The sequence below is a fragment of the Eptesicus fuscus genome, chromosome 24, assembly GCF_027574615.1.
Source record: "Eptesicus fuscus isolate TK198812 chromosome 24, DD_ASM_mEF_20220401, whole genome shotgun sequence".
Taxonomy (NCBI): Eukaryota; Metazoa; Chordata; class Mammalia; order Chiroptera; family Vespertilionidae; genus Eptesicus; species Eptesicus fuscus.
In genome coordinates this window covers 1,170,839-1,182,799 of record NC_072496.1, presented here as the reverse complement: position 1 = coordinate 1,182,799, position 11,961 = coordinate 1,170,839, and the positions used below count along the sequence as shown (strand labels likewise).

The following is an 11,961-nucleotide window of genomic DNA, read 5'->3' as shown; positions in this document are numbered from 1 at the left end:
ATTGATTGATGTCAGAGAGGACGGGAGAGGGAGAGAGAGAGAGAGAGAGGAAGGGAGAGAGAGAGAGAGAAACATCCATGATGAGAGAGAATCACGGATCGGCTGCCTCCTGCACACCCCACACTGGGGATCGAGCCCACAACCCGGGCATGTGCCCTTGACCGGGAATCGAACCCTGACCTCCTGGTTCCTAGGTCAACGCTCAACCACTGAGCTACTGTGGCCAGGCAGGAAATTTTTTTTAATTCAATTTTATTGTTAAAAGTATTATAGATGTCCCCTCCCCACTCCTTAAAAATATAAATACATAAATAAAAAGAAATATTTGTCTAAACCCCCCAAGTGTTTGTTTTTTTTTAATTTTTATTTCATGTCCTCGTCCCGGTTACTCAAACCGCACGTCCTCACGCACAGAAGGTCCCCGACGGCCGCGCTCGGTGTGTCGGGGGGGAGGGGGGGTTGGGGGGGGGCGCCACGGGTCACTTCTGCGCGTGGCTTTTGTCGTGCCTCCTGATGATGTCCATGAGGTTGGCGCCCGTGACCAGCGGGTTCTGGGCCTGCCGGTCGCCCTGCTGCTCCCGCCGCTGCTGGTCGCGCAGGTACGGCGAGTTGAGCAGCTGCGGCGGCAGGAGGGAGCCCGTGGGCTTCACCCGCTTGGCCACGTCCCAGAAGAGCCGCTTGGCGTTGTTGTTGATGAAGGTGATGGCCGTGCCCTTCTGGCCCAGCCTCCCCACGCGGCCGACCTGCAGCGAGAGGCAGAGCGGGGTTGCCGGACGTTCCCCGCGAAATCCCAGCGTCCCGTCCCGAGAGAGGAGAGGAGAGGAGGGCCCGGGCTGGGGGACGCTGGGCCGAGACTAACGGTCGTTCGGAGAGCAGCTGCCGGAATCGGTCTCTCAATCTATTTGCGAAGTCGGGTTAGCGGCTGCCACTGGCATATTTTTAAGAGCCCAGCCCTGACCGGTGTGGCTCAGTGGATAGAGCATCGGCCTGTGCACTGAAAGGTCCCGGGTTCAATTCCGGGTCAAGGGCACATGCCTGGGTTGTGGGCTCGATCCCCAGAATGGGGCGTGCAGGAGGCAGCCGATCCGTGATTCTCTCTCATCATGGATGTTTCCATCTCTCCCTCCCTCTCCCTTCCTCTCTGAAATCAATTAAAAATATATATTTAAAAAAAAAAGAGAAACAGCCCAAATACCTATGTGTATGTACATGTGTGTGCACACATGTGCATGCGCATTTCTGCACCATGAACACGGATGACCACTCCAAGGTGAGGGCTTACTTTGCGTTTACACTCTTGTCACCGTGTGAATGTGTGCTCCAAGGATGGAGACAGACAGACAGACAAGTGCGGTCTGAGCTGTTCTGGCGGCGGGCGGCCACCCGGTGTGACCGCGTGCTGCTCCGTGAACGTGAACGCGGAGGGTCGACCTCGGGACCGGAGGAAAGGTTCGCGCGTTCTAGCAGCAGAGCAGCTTCTCACCTATTTTATTTTATTTTATTAAATATATTTCATTATTGATCTCAGACAGGAAGGAGAGGGAGAGAGAAACATCCACGATGAGAGGGAATCACGGATCAGCTGCCTCCTGCACGCCCCCCACTGGGGATGGAGCCTGAAACCCGGGCATGTGCCCTGAGTGGGAATCGAACCCTGACCTCCTGGTTCCTAGGTCGGCTCTCAACCGCTGAGCCACGCCTGCGGGCGCTTCTTACGTATTTTAATACGTTACAAAGATTCCCACACAACCTGACTCCAAGTGGAAGGCAATGGGCCTCGGCTATTTGGAAACCAGCTCCTGGGCCATCGTCTGCTCTGACACACAGCGGGAGGAGGCGGGGTGGGCGGTGCTGTGTCATTCAGTCCGCGCACCAGGCCGGGGGCAGCGTCTGGGCCTGAGGCCTCCCGGGCGGCCCGGGTGAAGGCGGCCCCGAGGGGCCGCTGCGGGCACCGGAGAGAGGCCTCCTTGCCGGGCCGGTAAGTGACGCCCGAGAAGGAAGCCGGCAGTGCCGGGGAGATAACGGCTCAGAGGCGGCTCTGTGTCCGCCCGAAAGGAGAGCTGCGGGTTGGCACCTCCGGCGGCAGCGGAGAGACGCCCTGGAAAAGGGAAAGGCTGGAGCGACCGGACACGAGGAGGAGATGAAGACGATTCCTCAGACACAAGCGCTGTCCAGGCTCGCTGTCCTCCGGCCAGAAGTATCCACGTAAAACAACCCCCGCCTCCCTTTCTTTGTCTGGTTCTGGAAGCCATTTAACTCGCTCACTGGAGAGAATAAGAAATATAAAGGAGCCCCGGCCGGTGTGGCTCAGTGGATAGAGCGCCGGCCCGTGGACTGAAGGGTCCCGGGTTCGATTCCGGTCAAGGGCACATGCCCGGGTTGTGGGCTTGATCCCCACTAGGGGGCGTGCAGGAGGCAGCCGGTCCATGATTCTCTCTCATCATTGGGGTTTCTAGCTCTCTCTCCCTCTCCCTCTCCCTTCCTCTCTGAAATCAATAAAAATGTATTAAAATTTAAAAAAGGAATAAAAAGGAAATCAAAAGAAATAAAAAACCAATTACTTAAAAAAGTAAATGGCATTGTAGGTTATCATTTCTACTTATGATTTAAGCACAGAGTTTTTATTTAAAAAGTTGAGTTTATAGGCACACACACTGAGTGGCCAGATTATGATGATCTCTGAACGCATAATAGCCTGGCCACTCAGAGAGAGAGAGTGTGTGTGTGTGTGTGTGAGTGTGTGTGTGTGTGTATTAGAGGCCCAGTGCATGAATTCGTGCATGGGTGGGGTCCAGCCAGCCTGGCCAGGGGGAGGGGACATGGGCGGTTGGCTGGCCAGCCTGCTGGTCGAACTCCTGGTCGAGGGGACAATTTGCATATTAGCCTTTTATTCTATAGGACAGACACTGCGTGGCCAGATGATTATGCGTTCAGAGGTCATCCTCATCTGGCCACTCCGTGTGTATCTTAAAAGCACAAAAATAAAGATCAGGTTTCATGTCCTTCGCAGAACTTTTTCCTTTCACTCGTCGTTACACTGGCAATGGCTCTGCCCAGGGACGGTCACGCGACAACACGGAACCCCCTTACCTGGTGCACGTACTCGTCCATGCTCGAAGGCATGTCGAAGTTCACCACCAGCTTGACCCGCACCAGGTCCAGCCCTCGTCCCAGGACGCCCGTGCTCACCACCACCTCGTGCGCCCCGTCAAGCAGGCCCTGTGCAGAAGAGCGACAGAACGCGCCGCTCAGGGCGGCGGTCGCCGACGGGGAGGGGGGGGAGGGGGGGTCCGCGGACCTCGGGTGGCCTGTGAGGTCCGAAAGGCGGGCGACCCCTGAGAACTGTGTCTCCTGTGGTGTTACAGACTGGAGATTCCTTCCCTTTCCCCGATACTTTCTGCAACATGGATGCAGTATCTTTCCAAGAAGGAAACTTAGTTTACCCGGGGGGGAATGGGTGTGGCCCAAGTTCCTCCCAGAACCCCCCTCTCCCGGGATGTTTTCTACTCCTTTCCTCGGGCAAACCTTCCCCAGAGGTGAGCGAGGCTCTGGCCCAGCCTACCGTGACCTGAAGTCCGAAGCGGTGGCTTCGGAATGAGTCACCACGTCGGCGGACGGTCCCGGAGGACCACGCCGACCGCTCCCCAAACACAGACGCTGGCAGGAGGGACGGTCAGCTTCGGTCCCTGCCTGCCTCGAGTTCTTAAATCGTTAAAAAAAAAGATCTGCTTTGCCCTGGCCGGTGTGGCTCAGTGGATAGAGCGTGGGCCTGCGGACTAAAAGGGTCCCGGGTTCGATTCCGGCCAGGGGCACATGCCTGGGTGGTGGGCTCGATCCCCCCCAGTGGGGGGCGTGCAGGAGGCAGCCAATCGGTGGTTCTCTCTCATCATTGATGTTTCTATCTCTCTTTCTCTCTGAAATCAATAAAAATATATTTAAAAAAAAAAAAAAGTCTGCTTTAGCCCCGTCGGCGTGGCTCAGTGGTTGAGCGTCAACCCATGAACCAGGAGGCCACCGTTCGATTCCCAGTGAGGGCACATGCCCGGGTGGCGGGCTCGATCCCCAATAGGGGGCGTGCAGGAGGCAGCCCATCGGTCTCTCTCTCTCTCTCTCTCTCTCTCTCTCTCTCTCGTTGCTATTTCTCTCTCTTTATTCCTCTCCCTTCCTTTCTGGCCGGTGTGGCTCAGTGGGTTGGGGCATCTCCATACACCAAAAAGGTTACCGTTTGATTCCCGATCCGGGCAAAGGGCACATACGTAGCTTACGGGTTCCCTCCCCAGTTCCATCCCGAGAGACAACCGGTGGATGTTTCTCTCTCCCTCCCTCCCTCTTTATCTAAAATCAATAAAAACATATCCTCGGGTGAGGGTTTTAATTTTTTTTTATTTTTTTAATATATTTTTATTGATTTCAGGGAAGAATGGAGAGGGAGAGAGAAACATCCATGAGGAGAGAGAACCACTGATTGGCTGCCTCCCGCACGCCCCCCACTGGGGATCGAGCCCACAACCCAGGCACGGGCCCCCGACCGGAATCGAACCCGGGACCCCTCCGTCCGCAGGCCGGCGCTCTATCCACTGGGCCACACCGGCCAGGGCTCGGGTGAGGATTTTTAAGAAGGGGTCTGCGTTCAACACCGGCTGGTTATACCAGCGTCTCCTGAAAATGAGGCAGAAGGGACTCCGGGAGCGAGATGAAACGGGGGGGGGGGGGGGGGGGGGGGGGGGGCCCCCCGCGGGACAAACCTCCAGGATGCTCCTCCTCTCCGTCTGCGGCTTCTCCGAGTGCATGGACACGCTCCTCAGGCCCGTGACCTTCCGCACGGCCTCGCTCAGCAGGTCCGCCCCGAGCCTGCAGTCCACGAACACCAGCACGGGCGGCCGGAAGAGCTTCCTGTCCTGGAGGCCAAGGACGCGCGTTACGGCTGCTCGGAAGGACGCACCCTCCGCGGGACGCTCTCCTGCCCCGGCTGCCGGCTAAGCTGGTTACCGGCAGGTTCATTAACATCGCGAGGGAGGGAGAAGGCATCGCCTCTTGACACGCGTGGTTTTCTTTAAAATATGCACAAAATGCCCTGACCGGTGTGGCTCCGTGGATAGAGCGTCGGCCTGAGGACTGAAGGGTCCCGGGTTCGATCCCGGTCAAGGGCATGTACCTTGGCTGTGGGCACATCCCCAGTAGGGGGCGTGCAGGAGGCAGCCAATTAATGATTCTCTCTTATCATTGATGTTTCTATCTCTCTCTCCCTCTCCCTTCCTCTCTTAAAAAAGTCAATAAAAATATTTTTTTAAAAAAGGAAAATATATGTATAAAAAAATAAATAAAAATAAATAAATAAAATAAAATATGCACAAACACCACCCTGACCGGTTTGGCTCAGTGGATAGAGCGTCAGCCTGCGGACTGAAGGGTCCCAGGTTCGATTCCGGTCAAGGGCATGTACCTTGGTTGGGGGCACATCCCCAGTGGGGGGCGTGCAGGAGGCAGCTGGTCGATGTTTCTCTCTCATCGATGTTTCTGACTCTCTCTCCCTCTCCCTTCCTCTCTGTGAAAAAATCAATAAAATATATTTTTTAAAAATTGTTCATGGATCCTTACAGGATTCTGAGACAGGTAAAGCAATCCATTAGCAGAGACCTGGGCTAAATTCCCCGAAAGCTGCGCCTAACGCTCCTTCTCTGAAGACCTGTGAGGCGTGCGGGCACGACCCCCGGGCCGGGCTCCCGGCGCCGCTGCTCACGTTTAGGATTTCAAACAGCTTCTTCTTCTTGGCGGGCTCTTCCACCCACAGGACGATCTGCCGCACGTTGGGGCAGGGCAGGTTCTTCTCTCCGGCCGTGATGCGCACGGGGTCGCGCAGGAGCTGGCTCGCCAGCTGCTCGATGCTGGCGGGGATGGTGGCCGAGACCAGGACGGTCTGGCAGTCGTGGGGGACGTTTTCCAGGACGTCCAGCACCTGCTGCTGGAACCCCATCTTCAACATGGTGTCGGCCTGAAACGACGTCGTTTTATTTTACTATTTTATATGCCAGAGGCCCGGTGCACAAAATTCGTGCACGGAGAGGGGGGGAGTCCCTCAGCCCAGTCTGTACCCTCTCCAATATGGGACCCCTCGAGGGATGTCCGACTGCCGGTAGGATCGGGCCTAAACAGGCAGTCGGACATCCCTCTCACAATCCAGGACTGCTGGCTCCCAACTGCTCGCCTGCCTTCCTTCCTGATTGCCCCTAACCGCTTCTGCCTGCCAGCCTGATCACCCCCTAACCACTCCCCTGCCAGCCTGACTGATGTCTAACTGCTCCCCTGCCAGCTGATTGCCCCCAACTGCCCTCCTCTGCCAGCCTGGTCCCTCCCAACTGCCCACCCCTGCTGGCCTGGTCCCTCCCAACTGCCCTCTCCTGGTGGCAATCTTGTGTCCACATGGGGGCAGCCATCTTTGACCACATGGGGGCAGCCATCTTGTGTGTTGGAGTGACGGTCAATTTGCATATTACTCTTTTATTAGATAGGATAGAGGCCCGATGCACGAAGACTCGTGCAAGAATGGGCCTTCCTGACCCTGGCTGCTGGCACCGCCTTTGCTCCGGCTGGAGCCGCCTTTCCGCCTTCCCACACTGCCCAGAGGCCCGGCGCAGCTGGGGCGTTGCAGAACGCATGGCAACGACACAAGCGTCCCGCCCAGCCCCCGGCCGCTCAGCGCCTGCGTATGCAAATTAACCCGCCATCTTTGTTGGGTTAATTTGCATACTCACTCCTGATTGACTGGTGGGTGTCGTGAAGGTACAGTCAATTTGCATCTTACTCTTTTATTAGCGTATATTTCTTATCAATTTCAGAGAGGAAGGGAGAGAGAAACATCCATGATGAGAGAGAATCATGGATCGGCTGCCTCCTGCATGCCCCCTACTGGGCATGGAGCCCACAACCCGGGCATGTGCCCTGACCAGGATTCGAACCGTGACCTCCCGGCTCATAGGTTGACGCTCAACCACGGAGCCACGCCGGCCGGGCTGAAACACCATTTTGACATGAGCCCGATTAGAGGGTTAAAATCCAGGGCCATCCAAGAAAAGACTCTGGTAACAAATGAAAAACTCTTACACAGAAACAGCTACCACCACGTCAAAACGCTAAGGATCGACTGGGGAAAAAGACACATTTATGTGCAAGCACGTACTGTGTCACTACGTACACAGTATGTACGTCACTACACAACTCGGCTACAGTCAGAGGTGACCAGAGTCGGGGGTGCGGGCGACGGTGTGGCTGCGTCTGTTTTCTGCCCATTAGGAACAGAGGCCTGGGGTTCGATTTCACGCCCACGCCTTCGCTTAGCTGCGGTCCGCACAAGACAAGTTTAAGCAGCGCCACGTTTAAGAAGAGAGGCCAGCCCTGGCCGGTGTGGCTCAGTGGATAGAGCGTCGGCCTGCAGACTGAAGGGTCCCAGGTTCGATTCTGGCCAAGGGCACAGGCCCGGGTTGTGGGCTCCATCCCCAGTAGGGGGCGTGCAGGAGGCAGCCGATCAGTGATTCTGTCATCATTGATGTTTCTATATCTTTATCCCTCTCCCTTCCTCTCTGAAATCAATTAAAATATATTTTAAAAAAAGAAAGAAAGAAGACAGGCCACCCAGTGTGGCTCAGGGGTTGAGCACTGACCTATGAACCAGGAGGTCAGGGTTCGATTCCCGGTCAGGGCACAGGCCCAGGTTGTGGGCTTGATGCCCAGTGTGGGGCGTGCAGGAGGCAGCTGATCAGTGATTCTCTCTCCTCATTGATGTTTCTCTCTCCCTCTCCCTTCCTCTCTGAAATCCATAAAACTATATTTTATAAAAGAGCCCACACACGGCAGAGCACCGGGTGACGAACGTTTCCGGTCACTCACTTCATCCACAACCGCGATCTTCACGCCGCGGAGCTGGACGGAGCTCTGCTTCATGATATCCAGAAGGCGGCCGGGGGTTGCTATGACGACCTGGGGGAAAGCGGAAAAGCAGGAGAGCAAATGAAAAAATAAATGCGGGGAGCCCGGCCGGTGTGGCTCAGCGGCTGAGCATCAACCCGTGTACCAGGAGGTCGCGGGTTCGATTCCAGGTCAGGGCCCACGTGTGGTGGTTCAATGAGACGCCCGTGTGAGCGTCCGACAGTCATGGCGTCCATGAACGCGTCCCTCCCCTTTCCCACAGGGAACCAACTTCAACAATGCTCGCACCGCCCTGACCGGTGTGGCTCAGGGGATAGAGCGTCGGCCTGCGGACTGAAGGGTCCCGGGTTCGATTCCGGTCAAGGGCATGGACCTTGGTGGCGGGCACATCCCCAGTAGGGGGTGTGCAGGAGGCAGCTGATCGATGTTTCTCTCTCATCGATGTTTCTGACTCTCTCTCCCTCTCCCTTCCTCTCTGTAGGAAATCAATAAAATATATATTTTTTTTAAAAAATGCTCGCACTGACTTGGCAAGAATACAAAGGCCACGGCGGGTCACGCGCAGCCCTTTCTCCAGGAAGGACACCCCCGGTCCATAGGGTGGTTCAAGGGCGCCCCCCGGCGGAATGGGCCGCTCACCTTGACCTGCTGCCGCAGGCGGTGCAGCTGGGGGGGCAGGGGCAGGCCCCCCACCAGCAGCGCGGTCCTCATGCGGGGCAGGCCCTTCATCAGCTCTTTGGCTTGTCTCTCTATCTGAATGGCCAGCTCTCTCGTTGGGGTGAGGACGAGCGCGGACGGACACGTGCCCTGCAAAGACGGAAAACAGACCTAGAGACGCCAGCAGTCCATTCCTGTGGATAGGAGCAAATATTTTAAAAACACACACATATATATGTGTGTGTGTGTATGTGTACACGGAGTGGCCAGATGATGATGACCTCTGAACGCATAATAATCTGGCCACTCAGTGTGTGTGTGTGTGTGTGTGTGTGTGTGTGTGTGTGTGTGTATTAGAGGCCCGGTGCATGAATTCGTGCATGGGTGGGGGGTCCAGCCAGCCTGGCCAGGGGGAGGGGACATGGGCGGTTGGCCGGCCTGCCTGCTGGTTGAACTCCCGGTCGAGGGGACAATTTGCATATTGGCCTTTTATCATACAGGATGGACACGGAGTGGCCAGATGATGATGCGTTCAGAGATCATCATCATCTGGCCACTCTGTGTTTATTTTTTATTGATTTCAGAGAGGAAGAGTTCAATGATTCTCTCTCATCATTGAACTTTCTCTCTCTCTCCCCCTCTCCCTTCCTCTCTGAAACCAATAAAAACATTTTTTTTAAAAAATTCCCTAAAGTTATGTTTCTCAGACACACTCCTCACTTCTGAAGATTCAGAGGGTTGCTTTGCAACTTGAACCCAGGGGAGCGCGGAGGTGGGTGGATGGCCTCCCTTATCCCAGGCCCATGGTCGGCAAACTGCGGCTCGCGAGCCACGTGCGGCTCTTTGGCCCCTTGAGCGTGGCTCTTCCACAAAACACCACGGCCTGGGCGAGTCTATGTTGAAGAAGTGGCGTCAGGAGACGTTTACGTTTGAAAAACGTGGCTCTCCAAAGACATGTCAACCGTTGTGCTGTTGGTATTTGGCTCTGTGGGCTGATGAGTTTGCCGACCGCTGTCCCAGGCGACCTTGAACTCACCTCGGGCAGAGCGCGCATGATCACAGGCAGGAGGAAGGCGGCCGTCTTCCCCGAGCCCGTGTCCGCGCTGGCCAGGATGTCCCGCCCCAGGAGCCCCACGGGGGTCATCTGCATCTGGATGGGGGTCGGCACCTCGTAGCCGGCCGCCTTCAGGTTGAGGTTCAAGGTCGCGGGGAAGCCGCAGTGCTCGAAGTCCACGATGGGCCTGGCCACGGCCTGGCCCTGCACGCAAATGCCCAGCTGCTGTCTGAGGTGCTCCACCCGGTCCTCCCGGAGGCCCGCGATGAAGGGGTGCTCCTGGTAGACGTAGGGCGTGGGGAGCGGGGCCCCCGGGGGGCCGCCGGGCGCCGACCCCTCCTCCTCCTCCTCCTTCACGTGCAGGAGGTGCCTGGCTTTGCACTCCAGGCTGCACACGTCCTCGTCCGTCTCGTCGCAGATGTACTCCCCGTAGCGGCCGCAGACCACGCACGCGGGCTCCCCGGGCTCCGCCGGGCGCTGCAGTTTGGAAAAGGACTTGACCGGCTCTTCGGAGGGATGGCTGTCCTGGGCGCGCTGCTCGGGCCCGGCCTGCGGCCCGTGGGCAGCTGCGGCGTCTCCTGCGGCGACAGCGTCCGCGGGGTGACCGCTCCCCGCATCCCACCGCACAGCTTCGGCGTCCGGATTCGCTTTCTTGGCCGGGGGGCAGCTCTGGCCGCCGTCCGGGGCGCTCCTCTTGACTTGGAGAGATCTGGGGACGAACATCCTTCACTCTTCTGCGGAGGAAATTACGTATATAATGAGGTTTATTTTAAACACCGTGAAGTGCCCAGTACAAAGCGGCAAGTGGTTATCCTAGATTGAGTCAGCCTAGGGCCGTGGTCGGCAAACTCATCAGCCAACAGAGCCAAATATCAACAGCACAACGATTGACATTTCTTTGGAGAGCCACATTTTTTAAACTTAAACTTCTTCTAACGCCACTTTTTCAACATAGACTCGCCCAGGCCGTGGTATTCTGTGGAAGAGCCACACTCCAGGGGCCAAAGAGCCACATGTGGCTCGCGAGCCGCAGTTTGCCGACCACGGGGCTAGTGTCCCTGGGTTTTGCCTCAAAGGGTTAGAGAAAGTATCAGGACACGACCTATAGGGAGCTTTTCTTCCATTCACCAGCTTTCTCTGATGAAGACAGCACATGTACACAGGTGCACACAGGTGCACACATACCAACACAGAGACACACATGCACATACTTATACATACACAGACACACAGAGAGACACACGCAGCCGGTGCACACAGCCTACCCCCGCTTACTGTCTACTTGCACTCTGACATAGCAGACATTACACACATCCAGGAGTAAATCCTATTGCATTTTCACAAAACAGGGGGGATACCCCACAGTGGGAATCTGTACAATCAAAACCGCCAAGCACAGAGGGAAATGCTATTTGGACCCAGTAAGGAACCAGCCACGGTGCCGGGACGCCCCAAGCACAGTCCTCAGTGCTTCCCAAGTCAGCTGACCTTTGGGGTCCCAGGCAGGTGCGTGTCCCCCATAACCACACACACGTCCTAGCCTGCGTCTCCGCCACAGGAGCCTCACAGCAGCCCTGTGTCAGGGCCCGGGGTGCCAGCCGTCACCGGGAGCGTCGGTGCAAAGGACCATCCAATACGCTCTTCCCCATTTTTCTCAAAAATAATTCTTAGGGCAAACGGCTCGATTCCAACAACAACAAAAAAATGCAGCTGGGGGTCTGCAATGACGATCTTAAGGCTCCGTGGAGCGCGGCTTTCTGGGGGCGCTAAAAGCCGGGAATGCAGAGTCCCAGGGCGGCCCCCCGCGCCTCCACTCCCACCCCAACCCCCCCAGCTCCCGGATCCAGCTCTCGGATCCAGCTCTCACCCGCGCTGCGGCCTCGTACCCAGAGCGCCTGCGCGTCCGGGCGGCCCGCACGCAGAGCGCCTGCGCGTCCCGGCGGCCCAGCACTCAGAGCGCCTGCGCGTCACGGCGTTGCTAGGAGACGGGGCGAGCGGAGGGCTTGGCAGGATGGAGGGGAAGGCCACGCCCTAGCGCCCGGGTCCAGAGAGTCGGAGGCCCGAGCCGCCGGGCCCGCCGCGTCCCCCGCAGCTCCTCAAGCGCTGGCTCGGGCTTCCTGCCTACAGACTCGGCTTCCCCGCTGCGGGGAGGGGCGTGCGGAGCGGAGTCACGTCTCCGGGTTTTGGGAGGGGCCGCGGCGCGCCCTTGATCGACGGGGAAGGCGGAGCCAAGGCGGAGGGGCGGGGCTCTGGTGGGAGGAGCCTGGCGGGCGGAGGGGCGTGGCCAGGCCCGGGGGCGGGGATCCACGCGCTGTCCCCGCCCCTCC

The 11,961-nt window shown here is 57.4% G+C and overlaps 1 protein-coding gene across 2 annotated transcripts; it reads right to left on the bottom strand.

Moving 5' to 3' along the window:
• Nucleotides 1-354: 354 nt before the first annotated feature.
• Nucleotides 355-11,760, bottom strand: DDX59 (DEAD-box helicase 59). Of its 2 annotated transcripts, none has more exons than XM_054713127.1 (8): nt 11,502-11,760; nt 9,617-10,368; nt 8,563-8,730; nt 7,885-7,974; nt 5,741-5,992; nt 4,746-4,898; nt 3,091-3,219; nt 355-743 (listed from the first exon to the last, which is right to left on the bottom strand). In XM_054713127.1, the coding sequence occupies exons 2-8, from the start codon at nt 10,355-10,357 to the stop codon at nt 480-482; spliced, it is 1,797 nt and encodes a 598-aa protein (XP_054569102.1). In that variant the 5' UTR covers nt 10,358-10,368; nt 11,502-11,760; the 3' UTR covers nt 355-479. The 2 variants fall into 2 exon arrangements, with proteins under 2 accessions (XP_054569102.1, XP_054569103.1); XM_054713128.1 differs by having other exon boundaries at nt 9,749-10,368.
• Between the last annotated feature and the right edge of the window lie 201 nt (nt 11,761-11,961).

Coding starts and splice junctions, on each gene's coding strand:
- DDX59 (XM_054713127.1), bottom strand. CDS start 10,357: ATGTTCGTCCCCAGATCTCTCCAAGTCAAGAGGAGCGCCCCGGACGGC. Junction 4,899..5,740: donor AGCTGTTTGAAATCCTAAAC/GTGAGCAGCGGC, acceptor CTTGGCCTCCAG/GACAGGAAGCTCTTCCGGCC. Junction 744..3,090: donor TGGACGAGTACGTGCACCAG/GTAAGGGGGTTC, acceptor CTCTCGCTGCAG/GTCGGCCGCGTGGGGAGGCT.